The sequence below is a fragment of the Neoarius graeffei genome, chromosome 1 (assembly GCF_027579695.1).
Source record: "Neoarius graeffei isolate fNeoGra1 chromosome 1, fNeoGra1.pri, whole genome shotgun sequence".
Classification (NCBI taxonomy): domain Eukaryota; kingdom Metazoa; phylum Chordata; class Actinopteri; order Siluriformes; family Ariidae; genus Neoarius; species Neoarius graeffei.
The window spans coordinates 24221776-24241548 of NC_083569.1; the positions used below are offsets into that span (position 1 = coordinate 24221776).

General features: G+C 40.9%; 1 protein-coding gene and 2 non-coding genes across 3 annotated transcripts; 1 reads left to right on the top strand and 2 right to left on the bottom strand.

Moving 5' to 3' along the window:
* The first annotated feature begins 2359 nt into the window (after positions 1 to 2359).
* trnah-gug (transfer RNA histidin (anticodon GUG)) lies at positions 2360 to 2431 on the top strand. Its single transcript has one exon. It is a non-coding gene; the product is annotated as a tRNA-His (tRNA).
* A 1795-nt stretch (positions 2432 to 4226) lies between these two features.
* On the bottom strand, positions 4227 to 9365 carry LOC132884259 (carbamoyl-phosphate synthase [ammonia], mitochondrial-like). The gene is made up of 4 exons (XM_060918082.1): positions 9348 to 9365; positions 5912 to 6101; positions 4310 to 4467; positions 4227 to 4256 (listed from the first exon to the last, which is right to left on the bottom strand). Exons 1-4 carry the CDS (start codon positions 9363 to 9365, stop codon positions 4227 to 4229), a joined length of 396 nt encoding a protein of 131 aa, XP_060774065.1.
* A 164-nt stretch (positions 9366 to 9529) lies between these two features.
* On the bottom strand, positions 9530 to 9602 carry trnat-cgu (transfer RNA threonine (anticodon CGU)). Its single transcript has one exon. It is a non-coding gene; the product is annotated as a tRNA-Thr (tRNA).
* Positions 9603 to 19773: the final 10171 nt, after the last annotated feature.

Genomic DNA, 19773 nt, shown 5'->3' on the forward strand with positions numbered 1-19773 from the left:
GTGGAGGAAAGCAGGTTCATGTTACTTTTGCTTTCTTCAGAAAATCTCTATGGCTTTACTGATTTTGCTCTGTTCAACCAGGGCTATAATTAAATTCTCTTTGTATGTGAGACAAATTCCATAGCAAGGTCTTTTTTGTTGTTGACGTATCAACTTTATAGTCAGGGAGCATATGTAACCTACTTTGCAAAATTTGCTAAGTCTGGTTTCTCAGTATTAACCCTTTATTTACATCCCAAACAAATTATTTTTACTTGTTGTAATGTCAGCAATCACCATTTTCACCAAAAAAGGAAATGCTAAGTATCGCATGTAAAAACATAAAAAAACCATATATCTGTATCACTGAAGTCCATTATAACATCTGTATTTTTTTTAATTACCCATTTATGAACTTTATGTGAATAGAAATCATATATTTACATGATATTATCAAGTTACATTTAAAATGAGACATTTAAGTACATAGAGAACATAAAAAAGCCAGAAGCATTTTACACTATTGCTACAGAACTTGAGAATATTTATAGCTTATCTACATTCCAGAACTCAGCTCACAATCTCTCATTTTAGAAATTTCTGTGATACATTTATTACTAAGCTGCTAGCAGTTTTTTTTTTTTTAAATGTCCAAACTACATCAAGAAATAACACTTTGCCTAAGGATTCAAGCACAAAACATGAAGATAAAAGCAGTTATTGGTAACACATATTAGGACCAGAACAGCCACTGGATTATTTTCAAAAGTAAACAATGTCACTTTCAGAACTAGACAATGTCAGTTTCCTCTGTATCTGCTGGACTGTCTGTTGTTCTGTATGGAGAGTGCATGGATAGATAAGCATCAGACAGCAGACATTTCAGTAACTCTATAACTAACAGTTTCACTAGTTATCTACAATTTGTAAGAAAGAGTTATATTCTTAATTATGGCAGATATCTGAGACAAGCATGCAAACATACAGATCGGCAAAGATAGACACACAAAGAAGCGACTAACTTGCTGAAATATTTTTGCAACAAATCTCACAGAGTTATGGGACCCCAACAGAAAATCAGTCACCTTGTTAAACACTTTTTTTCATCAATTTTGAAACAAACATACTTTTAGATAAAGACTCTATAGAGTAACAAACTCCTAAAAGCAAAAAGTTATGTCAGTTGAATAGACTGAGCAGCACACCACCTCTGAGGTTCTAACTGATCCCACTCAGTAGTTTAGGTCCTTTTAGGGTTAAATGGGTATCTAATGTATGAACCCTGCTTTTGACCTGAGTAAAAAGGTTGTGTGCCACAAATAACACCTATTATGGATATAATAATTGCATATTAATGATATAATACTTTTATACCAATTTCCTATATGTGGTTTCAGGGCTCTTTTTATGCACAACGATCCCCTGCATAATTAACTATGAAACAGCAGCCTACAAACATTACAAGAAGTCCAGATTTATGAATTTATATCTGAACTTGTATATTATTACCAAAAACAAGACTTGGTAAATTTTGCAAAATAGCCTCCAAATATAAACAAACACCACCTGACTATGTGCATTGATGGAGACTTGAGTGCAAAGTGCTTTGCAGAAATTGCACACCAAAGATACCTTCAGGTCCTCAGTCTCATCCACAGTGATCTCACTGATCATCAAACTGTCCAGACGGGGCCATTCTCACCAGCAGAAAGTGGTCTTCAGGTGATGAGAAATCACAAGCAACTTTCAGAGGGCAGTGTCCTCAATATACTCTCTTTTATCTGGATCATCTTTCCACCTTCAAAATACCCCTTACAGGCCCCCATTGAGGATTGAACTCACAACCCCTGGTTTACTAGACCAGTGCTCGCACCACTGAGCCCCTGTCCTGATCCTCAAAATGGCCCACAGAACCTACGGGAACATCACTCACAACTTTAGTTCCTCGCTGCAGTTTGCTTCCGTTTACGATTTGCCTCACAAAAAAAGGACACACATTTTAAATAATGCAGTGTGTCAATCGTAGAGTGGGTTGTGGACTGTACATTCTGGCTACTTTCTCAAGTATTTTTCAAATTTTTACATAAAAAAATGGATTTTGACTTAGTTTCTAAGAGCAATGTTTGTTTCCGGAGCATATATCCAAAACTATTCATGATACGGATTTGAAACTTGGTATACATATTAACAAGGTGATGTAGATGTGCCTTTTCATACAAAGAATTTTGAGAAATTTAAATTTTTAATGTTTCCATGGAAACAATTTCAGACTTAGTCTCTCAGGTTAGCCTGAGGGGGAGGTTTTGTTTCCGGAGCAGAACTTGAAAACTATGAGTGATATGGTCTTGAAAGTAAGCATCAGATTACATCTGAGTAGCTTGCCATGATAGTATAGTGGTTAGTACTCTGCGTTGTGGCCGCAGCAACCCCGGTTTGAATCCGGGTCATGGCAAAAGAAAAAAGCTACCTTAAGAGGCATAGCTTTGGGTTTACTGTCATTTGCACAGTTTTTATCTTCATTTATCACAATTCTTGATTTTTGCACTATTAATGCACAGTCACATGTACAAAGTGCATATATAGGTATTTTTTTTATCTGTATATTGTAAAGTCAGCTTGTTCTTTTTTTAAATTCTATTTTATGTTGCACAGTGTTTCTTTTTCTTTTCACATGTTTGATAACTTGCTGCTGCAACAAAACAAATTCCCAGCTTGGGAGCTATCTATCTATCTTAGTGATTACACAGCCTGATAATTACAATTCATTTTTTTATACCCCCACTCCAAAGAAGGGGGGGATATACTGGTTTACCTCTGTCCGTCCGTCTGTATCTCCGTCCATCCGAAACACCCTTTTTCTCAGCAACCACAAATCATAGCCACTTATGGCCCTTTTCCACTACCCTTTTTTAGCTCACTTCAGCTTGCTTCAGCTCACTTCAGCCCGACACGGCTCGCGTTTCGACTACCTCAGAACAGCACGACTCAACTCGCTTCAGCCCTGCTTAGCACCCAAAACTTGCACGGTTTTGGAGTGGGGCTGAAGCGAGCCAAACCGAGCTGAGTGAGGCTGGAGGCGTGAGCAGACACTCCCCTGTGCACTGATTGGTGAGGAGGAGTGTCCTCACATGCCCACACACGCCCCGCGAGCACGCTGGGATCTGTAAACACCGCAAACCCGGAAGAAGAAGAATTACGAATTACGAGAATTTCTGAAGCCTTATGCGCCTCGCCTCATCTATACGCTCTTGCCAGTGTCTGTTGGCGTTGTCGGCGACAACAAGCCACAGAACCAAGACCAGCAACACTAACGACTCCATGTCCTCCATGTTTATTGTTCACTATCCGGGTCGTGAGACTACCGCTTAAAAGATCACTGATGTCACTGTTTGCGCCGCTTAACAACATCACGTGACGTCCACCCACTTTCTCTAACTCCACCCAATGTGTCCACCCACTTCCAGCCAGCACGGTTCAGCACGGTTGTAGTGGAAATGCAACTCCAACAGCCCCACTCAGCTCGACTCAGCCCAACTCAGCACGGCACGGCTCAGCCCGACTCAGCCGCGTTTGTAGTGAAAAAGCGGCATTAGTACCAAACTTCAGCTTGGGGTTCTATACCGTGTATACCGTTTTCAGGTCTGTCCCACATCAACTTCCTGTTTACCAAATGAATGTATTTACGAAACATATAGGGTGGATTTACAAACTTTTCGAAACACTTTTCTCAGCAACTACAAATCACAACTGTTTGATATTTGGTACTGAACTTCAGCTTGGGGTTCTATACTGTGTATACCATTTTCAGGTCTGTCGCACATCGACTATCTGTTTACCGACTGAATGTATTTATGAAATATATAGGGTGAATTTAGACGCTATTTCAAGAAGCAAAATGCTATTTCAAAATGACAGTTTACCAGGATGCTATTTGAAATACCTGGGGAGAACACTGTTCTTTACTTACTTGTTTCTGGGTTAATTATTTGTTGAAGTCAACATTCATAATAAGTGTCCTATTCCTTCAATTGCTTGTATTCTGATATAAGCGAGAGCGAGGGGATACGTAAGTGAGCAGTAGCTCACAGTTGATATTGTTTTGTAATTCATTTATTCAAATTGTCATAAATATGTATCACGATTTATCATTGCAATATATCATTACATGCTGAGTAAATATTATCATAAATAATGTTACACATGCAAACATTTGTATAAAAGCACACCCATTTGATCTATATAGGCCTTTAAAAGCGGGTGACTGGGAATATCGTGTGCTGGATATTGGATATACACGTGTGGAGTGTAACGAGAGAAGAGCAGGGCTCACCGACTCCACAGCCACACTGGGGGCGAGCCTCTCATCGGTCTCCTTCAGCTTGTCAGCAAACAGCTGTCTGTTCTCTGTGGCGATGATGGACTCTACAGGTGTGCCCAAAACCTTCACACCATACTGCTGCAGTACGCCAATCTGAAACAGCACCACTCCTACCACAGGGTATTGTAGGTCGTAAGTTTAAGTATCCAGAAGTAGAGCTGCAGCTACAATCATTGACACCTTAATGATCTTTTGGCCATTGCAAAAGTAGAAGAGACTTTCAATACATAAATTGTGCATGAATAGTCACTCAAACTTCCACTGGAAAAAAAATAAGTTGATTCATGATTACTTAGCGTGTCAGATGATGTGGCACCATTCCACAATTATTGACAATGAGATGAGAATGATTTTTTTAAATGGTATGTGGAATGAAGTTAACAAAGCAGTTTTTATTTAATTTTTTTTATATAGACTTGTATTAAGTCCAAAATATGTTTTATATAAATATATCAAAGTCAGTGCTTAGGTAAATGAGGAAGTAATCCGAACGTTTGTAAACAAATGAACTGATAATGTTTAACCTGTGTCAGAAAATCTTTTTGTTCCACTTTCTACCCACTTTCTAAGTATTTTTGTACATCACATTTTGTTAAATCACTCACTGTTGTTTGTATTAATTTCTAGGTTTGTAGTTTACCAATAAATGCCAACAGGCAATTGATATTATAACCACATGAAAATCCAGGTAAAATGTCGCATGTCAGTTCTCGAACCAAAACTTTATATTTCTATATCTAAAAATATAAAATGTCTGATATTGTAATATATGGTAGATATTTACAACAAACTGCAAAAAAAATTCAAAACGGAATAGAAAAACCTGAATATTTCAAGCATGTAATTTACAATACATATATAAATATATATATGCTAGGAATTTGATTTTGGTCTGATTCTATTTATTTGAATCGGATTCCAAATACTCTCTAAGCATTCCATTCTGTTATGAATCAGGAAAAAATTATGATAAATCACAGCACTTATATTTTTTTAAAGTACTTCATCTGCTTCAACAATGATACACAAAGATCGATCCATAACAGTTGTAAATGTCACTTAATTCCACAGGGTGTCGATAATGGTGGACACCAGTGAAAGTGATCACGATGATCAACACCCCACATGACTTCTCAAACGCGTGATAAGATACAAAATGCCAACTGTCAAATGAAAGAGTAAGAAACAAAGTAGGTTTCGACAAGGATATCATGAAATATCGGTGAATTTGAAAAGTAAAAACATGTCCATGATCTTTCCACCATACTTACATATGATGATAGCATCCGGGTTTTCCTCAACTTGCTCATCATGCTAAAAAAAAAATTCCATCTCAGGTAACGAGCTGTGTCATCAGACGACAAGATCAAAGGGTGAGGGGTGTCTTCCGGTTGATTAATTAACCAATAAAAACTGTTGTAACTGAAACTCACCTTTGTAAAATTGTTTTCAATTGGTAAATCTGAAAAGGTGTCAGTAATTATGTACTGTTGATAACTGTAGCTGCCACTCTATATCTACACATGTAGAGATATAATTCAGAACAGGTCTCACCACAGTTGAGTGCCATTTGTCCGCCGATGGAGAGCAGGATGGCATCCGGACTCTCGGCTTTGACCACCTCCGTCACAAATTGGGGTGTTATGGCCAAGAAGTAGACTGTGTCTGCCTGCATGGTTCCCACATTGTTAGTCTGCACCGAGGGGCTGGTCGGGTTCATCAGCACCGTCTTCAGGTTCTCCTCCTGCACACAGTGCAACAGGGTGGATATTTACTCTGTTCCAGTGCAACAGGTCTAATTAGCAAAAGCTGCAGTTCCTCCACAAACTCCATCATGGCAATAAAAGATCATACTAGCATCAAATCTAAAATTCTAATTTTCGCTAATGTGCAAAGTCAGCTTAGACAGCATTTACTGATATGCTGCTCTGATGAGCTCCGAAGGTTAGCTATCACAGATTCCTTTCACTTTGTTTGTCAAATTTCTTTCGCCACATTCAAAGCAGCACATCTGTGAAAACAGCCACTATTTGGATTAAACCCACAACCTTGGCACTGTTTGCAACAATAACCAAATCAACTAACTGCACACTACTTTTCTGCTGATATGCTCCTCTGATGAGCTCCGAAGGTGAACTATCACAGATTGCTTTCAGTTTGCTTGGCTTTATTTCTTGAATTGCCGACTGACCTCAGTATCTCCAAGTCACAACAGGCTTGTCATATTCCCACCATCCACTATGAAATTCTAACTCTCGCTCGAGTGCAAAGTCAGCTGAGACAGCTTTTACAAACTGCAAATATGATGCTTACCTGCTTGTATTCTTAAAGCTGCTGGTGAAAAGCAAGCTGCTGTCCTGAAAAGGCACTTTTCACCACCTTCCAGCCAACTGCTCTCATTGAACAATGAAGTAACAAATGCTTCCTGAGGCATGCCCCAAAAGTGTGAGAAGCATGCCAGGGACTCCATGTGAGGAGATTGGGTTGTTTTAGGGGCAAAACCCTTGAAGCTTACCACATAGTATTCATGCAAATGGGAGTCAGAATACACTCCCCCAGAACAAAAGTCTGCTTCTGGGCAGTCGCTCACTTGAAAATAAACAAACAACCAAAGGAAACTCAGGCATGGTTCCAGAGAGCAACGTGGGCCATGCGCTTGGCTAACTATTGTGATACTCTGGGCAGTGCTTTTACAAGTTTGCAGAAAAGACGGACTTTTCTGCAAATGTTTTATGGCAGTGCTTTGACTCGACCTATCCGGGAGAGAAGCCCTTTACGGTTAGGACAGATACCTCTTTTGCCAGACAAGCTCGGGTAAAAGCTACCACAAAACAAGGCTTCGGCTGCCTCTCGGCAAACCAAATTTCAGATGGAATCGGCAGCACCTTCAAAGCAGCGTGGGAGACGTCGAGTGGACGTCACATCAACCAGGTGGCCACGACTGCACACGGGGCCTCGTGACAGTGTGGACAAATGTTAGGAGATGCTTTGGTGCACTTTGTTTCAAAACACATACGCTTCAGGGAGGCAACATCCTCAGGTTGGACGTGAACGAGTCTACGACCTAGCCTAGTTGATTCACTGGATGTACAACCGTCTATGGGCAGCGCTGCTAAATAAAGCCAGTCTTGTAAGATGAAACCCTAGAATGGACTGCAATGACCAGTTTTCACCCATCGTATGGCAAAGGGAATCTCAAACTTACTCGTAAGCATGCTAAATTACGTAGGGAAACATCAAGGCATCTGTTTCAACACCTTAAGATGCAAAACTGCATTTTGGCGTGGTATCAGCACACCATCCCGAACATCACTAAACAGGACGTAACAGACATCAGGACGGAGATTGAAGAACGCACCTCCACTGGATACCGTTAGCCGAACACTGCTCCTTAGTCCGCTCGGGCACACACCAAAGTGAGACGCATCATTGACCACACGCAGGTCTTGTGCTGACCACGTGAGTTGGCAGTGCACTTGGGTCACTGCTCAAATACCTGTGTGCGGTGATCAAAAGAAGACCGCCGTCCTGTTTCACACCGAGAGCACAGGGGCTCTGGCGAAACCGATCCACCGCCAGTCAGACCAACACGGGTAGCACTCGACGCGCCTCAAGTTTCACACCGCACAGGAAGTACAGACGCTGTTGGGCTTTTTTGGCCAGTAATGCGATGTTGTTGCTCCAGGACAGGTCTTCCGAGATGTACACACCCAGAAACTTGGTGCTGCTCACCCTCTCCACTGCAGCACCATCGATAGATAGTGGAGCATGCTGGGTGTGCTCTCTCCTGAAGTCCACAACAATCTCCTTCGTCTTCTCCACATTCAGACAGAGATTGTTGTCCTTGCACATGGCCAAGCGGCTCACCTCACTCCTGTAGATTGTCTCATCGCCATTGTTGATGAGACCCACCACAGTCATGTCATCTGCAAACTTAATGAAGAGATTTGAGCTGGATGTTGGTGTGCAGTCGTGGGTAAGCAGAGTGAAGAGGAGGGGCTTAGCACACATCCTTGGGGGGCCCACGTGTTCAGTGTGATGGTGCTGGAGGAGTTGCTGCTGACCCATACAGTCTGTGGTCTTCCCATCAGGAAGTCCAGCAGCCAGTTGCACAGGGAGGTGTTGAGTCCCAGCTGGTCCAGTTTGTGAATGAGCTGCTGAGGAATGATTGTGTTGAATGCTGAGCTAAAGTCTATGAACAGCATTCTGACACACGAGTCTTTTGTCTCCAGGTGGGTGAGGGCTGAGTGGAGGGCAGTGGAGATAGCATCATCGGTCGAACGGTTGGACTGATATGCAAACTGGAAAGGATCCAGGGTGGGGGAGGAGGGCAGACTTGATATGCCTCATGACTAGCCGCTCGAAGCACTTCATGAGGATGGGAGTGAGTGTGACAGGGCGGTAGTCATTGAATCAGGAGGGAGACGGCTTCTTTGGGACCGGGATGATGGTGGTGGTTTTGAGGCATGTGGGGACAACAGCCTGGCTCAACGAGATGTTGAAGATGTCTGTAAAGACGCCTACAAAAAGCAAGAATCGGAGACAGTTTCACTAACTCTTTACATGCCAGCAGCCAAATCATCCTACTCCCAGTTCAGAGATATTTCCTTTCTGAAGAAATGCCCAAGTCAAGTTAATAAGCCACAATCAGAAGTTCAAGACAAAGTTTCAGGGAGACAGTAATACTTTTTATGTTTTTCTCTGTTTGAACGATCGGAACAACCAAAAACTGGGCAAAAATGAACCATATTTAAGACCCATTAAGCGTTGCTCACAAGAAAGACAGGGTATGGTTGTCCCCCAGAAGAAATTATCACCTGACGCCACACACAAGGGGTCTATTGCTTTACCAAGTACTCATGAGCATCTGAGTTATTTCTGAATTCATTATAGTCTTCATTTGAGGTCTTTTTTTTGTTGATGTTATCAACTGTGCATTGATGGAGACTTGGGTGCAAAGTGTTTTGCACAAATTTTACATCAAAGACACCTTCAGGTCCTCAGTCATGTCACTGATCTTTAAACTATCCATCTGGAGCCATTCTCAACAGCAGAAAGTGGTCTTCAGGAGATGAGAAATCATGAGCAGCACTTGTTCACCTTCTGGTGTCAGTGCTCTCAATATCCCCTCTTTTGTCTGGATCACCTTTCTACATTCAAAATGTCTCTTATAGGCCCCAGTGAGGATTGAACTCACGACCTCTGGTTTACGAAACCAGCGCTCTTACCACTGAGCTATGGAGCCCTGACTCTTTTGCAGTTGCTGAAGATTGGGGCCGCAGCAGAACCCTGAAGTCCCTGTGGCAATCCTCAAAACAGCCCACAGAAACTGCTGTAACGTCACTCACAACTTTAGTTCCTAGCTGCAGTTAGCTTCTGTTTACTATTTGCCTCGCAAAAAATGAACACACATTTTAAATAATGTGGTGTGTCAATCATAGAGTGGGCTGTGGGCTGTACATTCTGGCTATTTTCTCATCTGAGCTAACAAAAACGCTGGCCAGGCCAAGCTCTCAAGAGACTTGGTTATAAGCACCATGAGTGACTTCACTGATCTTCCGGCTCTTCATGTGGGGCCATTCTCACCAGTAGAAGGTGGTCTTTGGGTGATGAGAAATCATGAGCAGCACTTGCTTACCTTCTGGTGTCAGTGCTCTCAATCTTCCCTCTTTTATCTGGATCACCTTTCGACATTCAAAACATCCCTTATAGGCCCCAGTGAGAATTGAACTCACAACCCCTGGTTTATAAGGTTAGTACTCTCACCAATGAGCTAATTTTCAAAAGACTAGCTCCTTGACAGAAACAAAGGGTTTGGGATGTGACAGCTTGCTTGATCAACTTGAGCACACAGTTGAGATAGTCTGCGTATGTTAGTTCAGAAGCCTCAAACAAAGGCTTCAGTGGTTCTACTGAGATTTGAACTCAGCTCATAGGAGTCAAAGTCCAGAGTGCTAGCCATTACACCATGAAACCAAAACAAGAAGATTCTTTTCACCACCAAATCATTGCCATATACTGGCACTGCCCTGGCAAAAGAAAAGAAACATGCCCTTGGTCAGAGGCTTAGACATACACAAACTACACTCCTCAATGCTGAAAGAAAGCAAAAGTAACATGAACCTGCTTTCCTCCACACATCTCATGCAACCAGTGTCGTATTAAGCCAATGTGGTGCCCCTGGGCACTATACCTCAAGTGCCCCCCCACCACCACCCTGAGCGCACACGTTCAGTAACCTCCTGCACACACTCACAAACCTTGCCTTTGCTGTCAAAAATAGTAGCATATACATAAACAAGGTCATTCTTCCTCATTGAAAATTTATTAAGTAGGCTACATCCGCCCATCAAATTCACTGAAAACAACCAACGATATGCATGTAGGCATATTGAAATGTCTTATTCAAAAATGAGCAGCATATATTTGTATGTCTCAAGGGGATCCTCGTCGTCGCCGACCCCTCGGCTAACACTGGCTGTGGTTGTAGCATCTCCCCGGCTAGTGCTAGCAGGGCCATCTCCCTCACTAGCATCGCTGATTTCACTAGCTTCGGCTTCAGCGCTGGTAGTGACAGCAGTTGTCGATGTTTTTATAAAAAAATGATCTAACACTGGAACATTTTTAATTGCAGCTACACGCCTGGAGTCTTTCTCTTTTTTTAATTTTCTCTTCGCACAACCACTCAATTGATGTCTGTCCATTTTTCATTTCTACCGCGGTTTTTAAAAAATTGATACATTTCACCGTAGGTGGACTGGCTCAACTGACAGGTTGAGGAAAGGGGGGTTAATGGTCACATAGGCCACTCTTGCTCAGAATTATGATTATTGTTGTTGTTCTTATGAAATTAGTGTTCATAATGAATTATATATGACTATTTAACAATGTCAAGTGTATAACCATTTTAAGTGTACAAACATTCACGAAAAATATTTTTAAAGTTTCTGTCATGTGGTGCCCCCCCACTGGCTGTGAGTGGTTAGTGCCCCTGGGCACTGTGCCGCAGGCCCATACAGTTAATCCGGCTTTGCATGCAACCATCTCAAACTTGGAGCAGGATCCTGCAGACATGAAAAAGTCAAACCTTTGAAGGATATAATGAAATTCCAGCAGCACATGAACACATGATTTAAGGTTTTACCTTAAATCGTCAATCTGTTGGAAAAAAAATAAAAATAAAGGAACCCTGGACTGCTGGTGACATGGTTAATCATTCATTGTTGTTTGTATTAATTTCTAGTTTTGTAGTTTTTCAATCAATGTCAACAGGCAATTTACGTACATTGTAACCACATGAAAATCCAGGTCAAAGGTCCCATGTCATTCCGCAAAATAAAACTTTATATTTTCCATCTAAAAATATAAAATATCTACTGATGTTTTAATATGTGGTAGATATTTACAACAAACTGAAAAATAAATAAATAAATAAATAAAATTTAATCTGATGGGAATAGAAAAATATGAATCTTTCAAGCATGTAATTTTGTATATGTTAGGAATTTAATTCTGATCTAATTATATTTATTGCAGTTGGATTCCAAATACTCTCTAAGCATTCCATTCCAAAAAATTTTCAAGCGCTTATTTTTGCAAAGGCATGCCAGCTGAAGCCTCTCAGGCTCCGACCTGAAAATATTGGGACCTGAGAGAAGTGGTGCATGTATTGTTGCTTGTGAGTTCTCACTGCTGCTGAGGAAGGTGCAGTTTCTTCAAAACATGTTGCACTCAAATCTCTCTCTTTGAGCCTTTGATACCATCAACAACACCGGATGAACAGGCAGACAGACAGCCGGACGGATGGATAGAACCCGTTTCTATATCCGCCGCCAAACTTCGTTTGTTTCATCCCATTAATACACTTTACAATAGATTATTAGATTCTAATAGAATAGATGAGCCAAAATAATTGGGGATCTTTTTTAATGGGCAGAAAAGCAGAAAAGGTTGAGAACCCCTGACATACATCACATCAGGGGAGTGAAACTCAATCACTGGAGAGCTTAAACCCGACAGGGATTTTTACACACCAAATTTCACCCACAATTCCTAATTCCAAACAGGATTTGATTTTAGGGTATGTAAAATGACACAATAGATTGTTTAACCAAAAACAAAAGTGTTTTTACAGGCAACGTTTGACAGTTAGTGCATGTTTCAAAACATTATTTAAGATCCTTTAGGGCAAGACTTGAGTGTCTCATGACTAAAACAAATAGCAGAAATATTGTGACTATTTTCTCTTTGCATGTGCAAAAGTTCTGAAGATTCCTGACACAAGAAGGACACTGTATAAAATATGGAAGCATATTGATGCCACACCAGAAAAAAAAAATGTAAAAATCAATATCACATCATAATGTGAAAAATTTATTGTTATAACAATATATTTTTCATGCTATAGCAATATATTTTCACATTATTACATGAAATATTTTACATTATGATGTGATAATTTATATTGTTAAAACATGAAACTTTTCACATTATAATGCAATAACTTTAAACTCATTTTTGAACCAAGGGTTTGAATGAGGTGTGTGGAGAATAAACTGGGTAATATGGCTCATTAACATGGTTTAATCAAGTTCCATTTCATGCGTGGGTTGAACTGCGGTAAAGAAATATATTTACAGATTCAAACTTCCCGGACCAATAAATCTGAAAGATATAACCAGAAAACTGTCATATCAAGTTTGATATTTGATTGTAACTATACAGTAATGCTATAAAGTGAAAGCGCTGGTTCCCTGCTGTCCACCAGGCACCCAGCAGAGTCACACCATAATAATGTCATGGTGCTGTTTCTGGCGCATGGTATGCGGTGTCAAAGAAAGGAATAAATACGTATTCATAACTGTGATGGGTATCTCGTTTTTGGTGTCAATGTGACAAGACAATGCAGCAGTTTATTGACACGAAATCCAGTACACTACACAATTTGATGGTTTATATGCTATAACATTATTATTCTAGTCAAGTTGATTTTGTGTCCTTGTAAATATTTTGCTCATACACTCATCAGGAGCTCCACTTTTAGACAGTGCCTAAATATCTATATTATTCTATTTGGGAACACAATGATTTCTGCTTGCACCTGCACAATCACAGTTTCAATTTTGTGTGACATAAATATGCTATATTAAATTTACTGAATAAAATCAGAGGAAATTATTATGTATTTGAGGAAAATCATTGAAATAACTTGGCACAATGCATATACTCATTCATACATGTGGCGAATTGTATAAATCCAAAATGTTTGCAGCAAACTTTTGATTGGTTTGCAGCAAACAAGTTTTTTTTTCTTCCACTAGTTTGCTTTTTGTGTTGTTGATATAATTGTGTTTATTTAATATTTTCTGTAATAATAATAATAATGATAATAATAATCAATATGTGCAGTGATGTTGGTGATTCTACACTGTGTAAGAGTGAAGTGGTTGAATATCTTTGTCGTAAATCTTTTCGGTGTTGCACTTTGTACACAGTCCCTGAGCACTCATCTCACAGCCAGCAAATTTACTGCAAACAGCAAACATTCTGGCAAACCTGCAGCAAAAAATAAAATTAGGAATCAATTGTTTGCCATAAGTTTTCCACAAAGTTTGCCACAAAATTAATTTGCATGTGAAAATATGACCTTGCCACAAATTTGCGGCAACATTGCCAAAGGTTAACCACAACTGTCTACCAGAAACCTCATCTCATCTCATTATCTGTAGCCGCTTTATCCTGTTCTACAGGGTTGCAGGCGAGCTGGAGCCTATCCCAGCTGACTACGGGCGAAAGGCGGGGTACACCCTGGACAAGTCGCCAGGTCATCACAGGGCTGACACATAGACAACCATTCACACTCACGGTCAATTTAGAGTCACCAGTTAACCTAACCTGCATGTCTTTGGACTGTGGGGGAAACCGGAGCACCAGGAGGAAACCCACGGGGAGAACATGCAAACTCCACACAGAAAGGCCCTCGCCGCCCCCGGGGCTTGAACCCAGACCTTCTTGCTGTGAGGCGACAGCACTAACCACTACACCACCGTGCCGCCTACCAGAAACCTGATTTAAAAAAAAAAAATCCTGATGTAATTATTGAATAATAATTTATTTTAAAATTAAATTATTTGCACTGCATTGTTTTGACTATTAGCTGTTTCTGCTTCCGGTTTGCATTTGCTTACAATGTGCTAAAATCAGGTTCCATATATGAGGCTGAATGTAAAGCCAGGATTATTCAGTAAGAATCATCAATCAGTCAATAACATTGGTGACACTGTTATGTGATGCTGTGGGGCGGAGCTTCAGGAACCTTTATGATCTTAATATATCAGAGCACAGAAAGAATATTCTCATTCAGCTGAGACCATTCGTCATGTTCACTGTTATATTCATGTGTCTGTGGCTCTCACTCGGTGAGTTAACATTTTTCTGTGACTTCAGAAATATTAAGTGTTGAATTAGTGATTAATTAGTCTGTGTGGTGTTAAAAACAGCAGAATGGGGGTCTGACTTATGTAGTTCTGGCTTGATTATGTAAAGATTAAAAACATTATATTCTCCTTTCTATGACAGGTGACTCCATGGCAGATTCAATAGAGTCACTTTTGACTAATGAAGTTGTTCATGAAGGTGGTGATGTTACTCTGTCCTGCAAATATGAAACAAGCTATACAGGAGACAGCCTGCACTGGTACAGACAATATCCAAAATCTAAACCTGAGTTCCTTCTTTATGTTCTTCAAAGTGGAGATCTAAGTCCCAACCGTCCCCCAAGAATGTCTGCTAAAGTTGAAGGAAATAACCGAGTGGATCTGCTCATCTCCTCTGCTGCTGTATCAGACTCTGTACTATACTACTGCGCTCTGCAGCCCACAGTGACAGGAAATCCAACTGCACTGTACAAAAACTTTCACACAGTTTTGTTTATATTGTAGGCAGTTCTGCTGATGATTTTGAGAAATGTTTGGCAGGAATCTCTCTTTCTCTGAAGATTTATAAAGGGATTATATTGTTGCCACATTACATTATTAGGAGACAGAATTCATTCTTTGGTAACCATTATACACTGCTCAGGGTCGTGGTGATTATGGAGCCTGTACTGGAATCTCTTGGGCATAATGTGGGAATAAACCCTGAATGGCATGTCAGTCCTTCGCAGAGCACCATGTACAAACCATTTCACACACTCATTCACACCTAGGGGCATTTTATCCCAGCAAATTTCCTACAGTCTTGTTTATTTTGGAGGTGGGAAGAAACTGAAGAACCCATGTGGGGTGAACATGTAAAACTGCACATGTGTCACAGTGCTGCCAGTAAAACAAATAATCATCAAATTATCACATTTTTACAATTCCTCTGCTGAAAGTGTTTCCCTGTGGTGTGACGTTATGTCATTTTTATTAAAAATAAATCTTTGTACTCTCATGGTACAATTCCATATTCCTCAATAGCCAGTGCACTAAAGACAAGGCTTGGCTCAATCCTCATACCAGAATTCCACAATGCCTGTGGACCCATGAGTCTCTCTGTTCTGACTGGAGTAATTACACTGTTGGATTGTCCTGAGGAAGGGCATGTCATTATCTGAGTGTATTAAACCCACATATATAATACTGAAACTATATATTGTGGGAATCAAAATATTTTGACTCTTTTCTACATTGTAGAACAATACTGAAGACATCAAAACTATGAAATAACACATGGCACATGATGATGCTTTGCACACTATTGGTATTATCTTAACCAGCTTCATGAGGGAGTCAGTTAACACGTGTTGCCTCGTCAAAAGTTAATTAGTGGAATTCCTTACCTTCTTAATGTGTTTGATATCAAACAATAAATAGTAAATAATAAAAATACAGTAAGTAGCTCTATTTGACACTGGTAGTAATCCATATTATATCAGGAACCGCTCACCTAAGTAAAGAGAAATGACAGTCCATCATGACTTTATGACATGAAGTGTCTTTTAATGAATTTAAAAAAAAACCTTTGAATTAAGTGTGTCCAAAAATTTGACTTATGCTGTATTTTTTGTGCAAATATATTCATCTCATTATCTCTAGCTGCTTTATCCTGTTCTACAGGGTCGCAGGCAAGCTGGAGCCTATCCCAGCTGACTACAGGCGAAAGGCGGGGTACACCCTGGAGAAGTCGCCAGGTCATCACAGGGCTGACACATAGACACAGACAACCATTCACACTCACGGTCAATTTAGATTCACCAGTTAACCTAACCTGCATGCCTTTGGACTGTGGGGGAAACCGGAGCACCCAGAGGAAACCCATGCAGACACAGGGAGAACATGCAAACTCCGCACAGAAAGGGCCTTGCCGGCCACGGGGCTCGAACCCGGACCTTCTTGCTGTGAGGTGACAGCGCTAACCACTACACCACCGTGCCGCCCCACAAATATATTAATTTGCAAAATTAAAATAATATTTTCCACAGCTCATAACTCTTTTGTCTTTCTGTAATGTACAGTATGCACTGCATGTGAAGTAAACTTTTATGAATGTATAAAGGTTTTTCTCCTTGGTGAACACTAGATGGCGCAGTCAGTTATCTTATTGTGGGCAAAGTACTGAGAACCACACAACCCTGCTCACATCCTCCAGAGATGTTCAGTTCTTTGATGAAGAACACGACTTTTCACAATAAAACCTCTGTGACAGAGTATACCTGGTCTTCTATCATACACACTGCATATATATTATCCGAACCCCTGCTCTGGTTACTCTTAGTAACTCAGTTAAGTTCAGAGACACCATTCTGATAAAACAACATAACTGTCCACGGATGACTAAACTGTGAAATAAACCTTAACTATTCTCTTCCACTTAGCAGCTCTAACATTAAGCTGCCTGCTGCTGCACATATGACACATGGAGAAAGTAAGACACAAAACAAATTAGCATTCAAAGTGAATATCAGTTCATTTCATACAAAAATCTCACACACACACTCCCTTCCAAAGCCTCATGGCTTGCTGGCATCTTAAAAGATCAGCAGCAAAACACATCAGAAAATGTTTGTTATGCAAAAACAAATAAAAATGAAGCTTTGTGTCTCTTTTCTCTCTAATATTATTCTCTCTTGGGGCCGAGGACCCTAATGTAGAGGCACCACGAAAACACATAATTAAAATATTCAATTATGTACTTATTAGAGTATATTTTTCTCTCCCTCCATCCATTTTCTATACTGCATTTCAATTGTGGGTCATCAGTGAGCTGGAGCCAATCCTAGCTGATGATGGAGAAGCCGGGTTCAACCTGGACAAGTCACCAGTCTATCGCAGGCTTAACACAGAGAGACAGACAGACATTCACACTCACATTCACACATACGAGCAATATAGAGAAGCCAGTTGACCCCATCCTTTGGACTGTGGAAGGAAACTGAAGCATGCAGAGGAAACCCACACAGGCACAAGGAGAACAAGCAAACTCCACACAGAAAGACCCCCAATTGACTGGTATGTTCAAACCAGGAACCTGCTTGCTGTGAGGCGACAGTGACACTGCACCTCTGTGCCACCCAAGTGTAGTTTCTACATTGAAATGACTGTCATTACATAAAAACATGAATTCCCTCCTTTCAGTATGTGGTTGCTTAAATGTGCTCAGGACAGGTTCCCCATGTGAGGCTGGATGTAGATAATATCACTCGAGCCATCTCAGAAATATTGCTTAGGTAAGAAATATAATGCCACTTCATGATGCATTAAACCTAGTTCATGCTTTTGTTACCTCCAGGTTGGATTACTGTGATGCCTTACTGTCTGAATGTTCTAACACGTGCATAAACAAGCTCTAGCGAGAGTCCTTACTAGAACTAGAAGGTATGACCACATCACCCCTATCTTATCCACACTGCAGTGGCTCCCAATCAAATTTCACACTGATTATAAACTACTACTATTTAACTATAAAGCACTAAATGTGCTTTATCTCGCGCCACAGTACCTGACTATATTTCTGGTCCTTTATGACTCATCACAACGACTTAGATCAAAAGGTGCAGGCTATCTGTTGGTACCTCAAATAGTGAAGGCTACAGCAGAGGGACAGCCTTCTCTCACAAATCCCCCCAGTTATGGAACAGCCTTCCAAGTCATGTTCGGGTCTCAGACACAGTCTCAGTGTTTAAGTCTTGGCTGAAAATATATTTGTTTAGTCAAGACTTTTGTTAACAACTTTTTATTACATACAGTAGCAGATCTGGAGGGTTCTTGGGCAGAGAGTGTTTTGATAAGTGTTTTGAAGAGTGTTTTGAAGTGCCCTTGAGCAAGGCACCTAACCCCAACTGCTCCACAGGCTGCTCTAGGTATGTTGTATGTCGATCTGCAAAATGCCTGTACTGTAATGTAATGTAATGTAAGGTAATGGTAAAATGGGATGTTTGGATGCTGCCCCCCCTTACACGTTCACTCAGGTTTGTAGACGGTAGAGTGGCCTTATGTACACTTTGGCCGAATCCCATTTCACCCCTTGGACCAACCCCTTGGCCCTTCCCCTCCATTTTGTGTGTTCACATGAAGGGGTAGGGGTATCCCAATCCCAGTTAACGCGGAGGGGTAGGGGAAGGGGTAGGGCTTCTGTACCCCTCCAAACGGAGATTTTCCTGGAGCTGACTCCGAACGAAGGGGTTTGAGTGATTTCCCACAATGCCATGTGGATTTCAGCGAGATTTCATGCGGATTTCAGAAAGATGGCGGTTCCCGCGGCGAAAGATTGTCATAAATGTATTTTCTCCATTACTTACGTGTTTTAAGTTGTTATCCAGAGGAAACACGCCGCTTGATTCGCTTTCGAGCTGAGAATGAGCAGCGATTTCTGAAATCCAAGCTGCTGCTAAAAAGCTTTGGGAGTGAGTATTGTTTTCGGTTGCTTGACTGCGTACGTTTTGTTCTGTTATTCTCGCTTTTATTGTTTACATGAGTGTTCTGACACCTCATTCTGTCGGATGTGATGCACGAAGCGCCAAAGATATCCCATTCAGTGGTGTTAGTTAACAAATCACACCCTGCCAGCAGAGATTTCTGGCTCTGACTGTAGCGGCTGGTCGCAGCCAATGACGCATTTGGTCGCGTTTTGCTAACGTAAATGCTGACGGAGGTACGCGATGACGTATGCGATCGTTGAAGGGCTATCCCAATACGTAGAGGTTGAATTTCAAGCCCTATCCCTTGTAGCTCAGTTTCAAGGGGAAGGGCCAAGGGGAAGGGGGAGGGGAAGGGGGAGGGGTAGGGGTAGAAATTAGAATTGGGATTGGGCCTTTATGTACCACGGCACCCTCAAGTTTCTGTGACGTTCTGACTCTCCCTTTTAGTTATGCCATCATATTTAGTCTTGCCAGAGTCCCCACTTGCACTCAGCACACAATGTACACTATTCATAAC

What these genes read in the sequence shown, in the direction of transcription:
- LOC132884259 (XM_060918082.1), bottom strand. An exon ending in ACAAATGGCACTCAACTGTG is followed by an intron (nt 4,468 to 5,911) that starts GTGAGACCTGTT and finishes ACCCTGTGGTAG; the next exon opens with GAGTGGTGCTGTTTCAGATT. An exon ending in CCAGTGTGGCTGTGGAGTCG is followed by an intron (nt 4,257 to 4,309) that starts GTGAGCCCTGCT and finishes TCCAATATCCAG; the next exon opens with CACACGATATTCCCAGTCAC.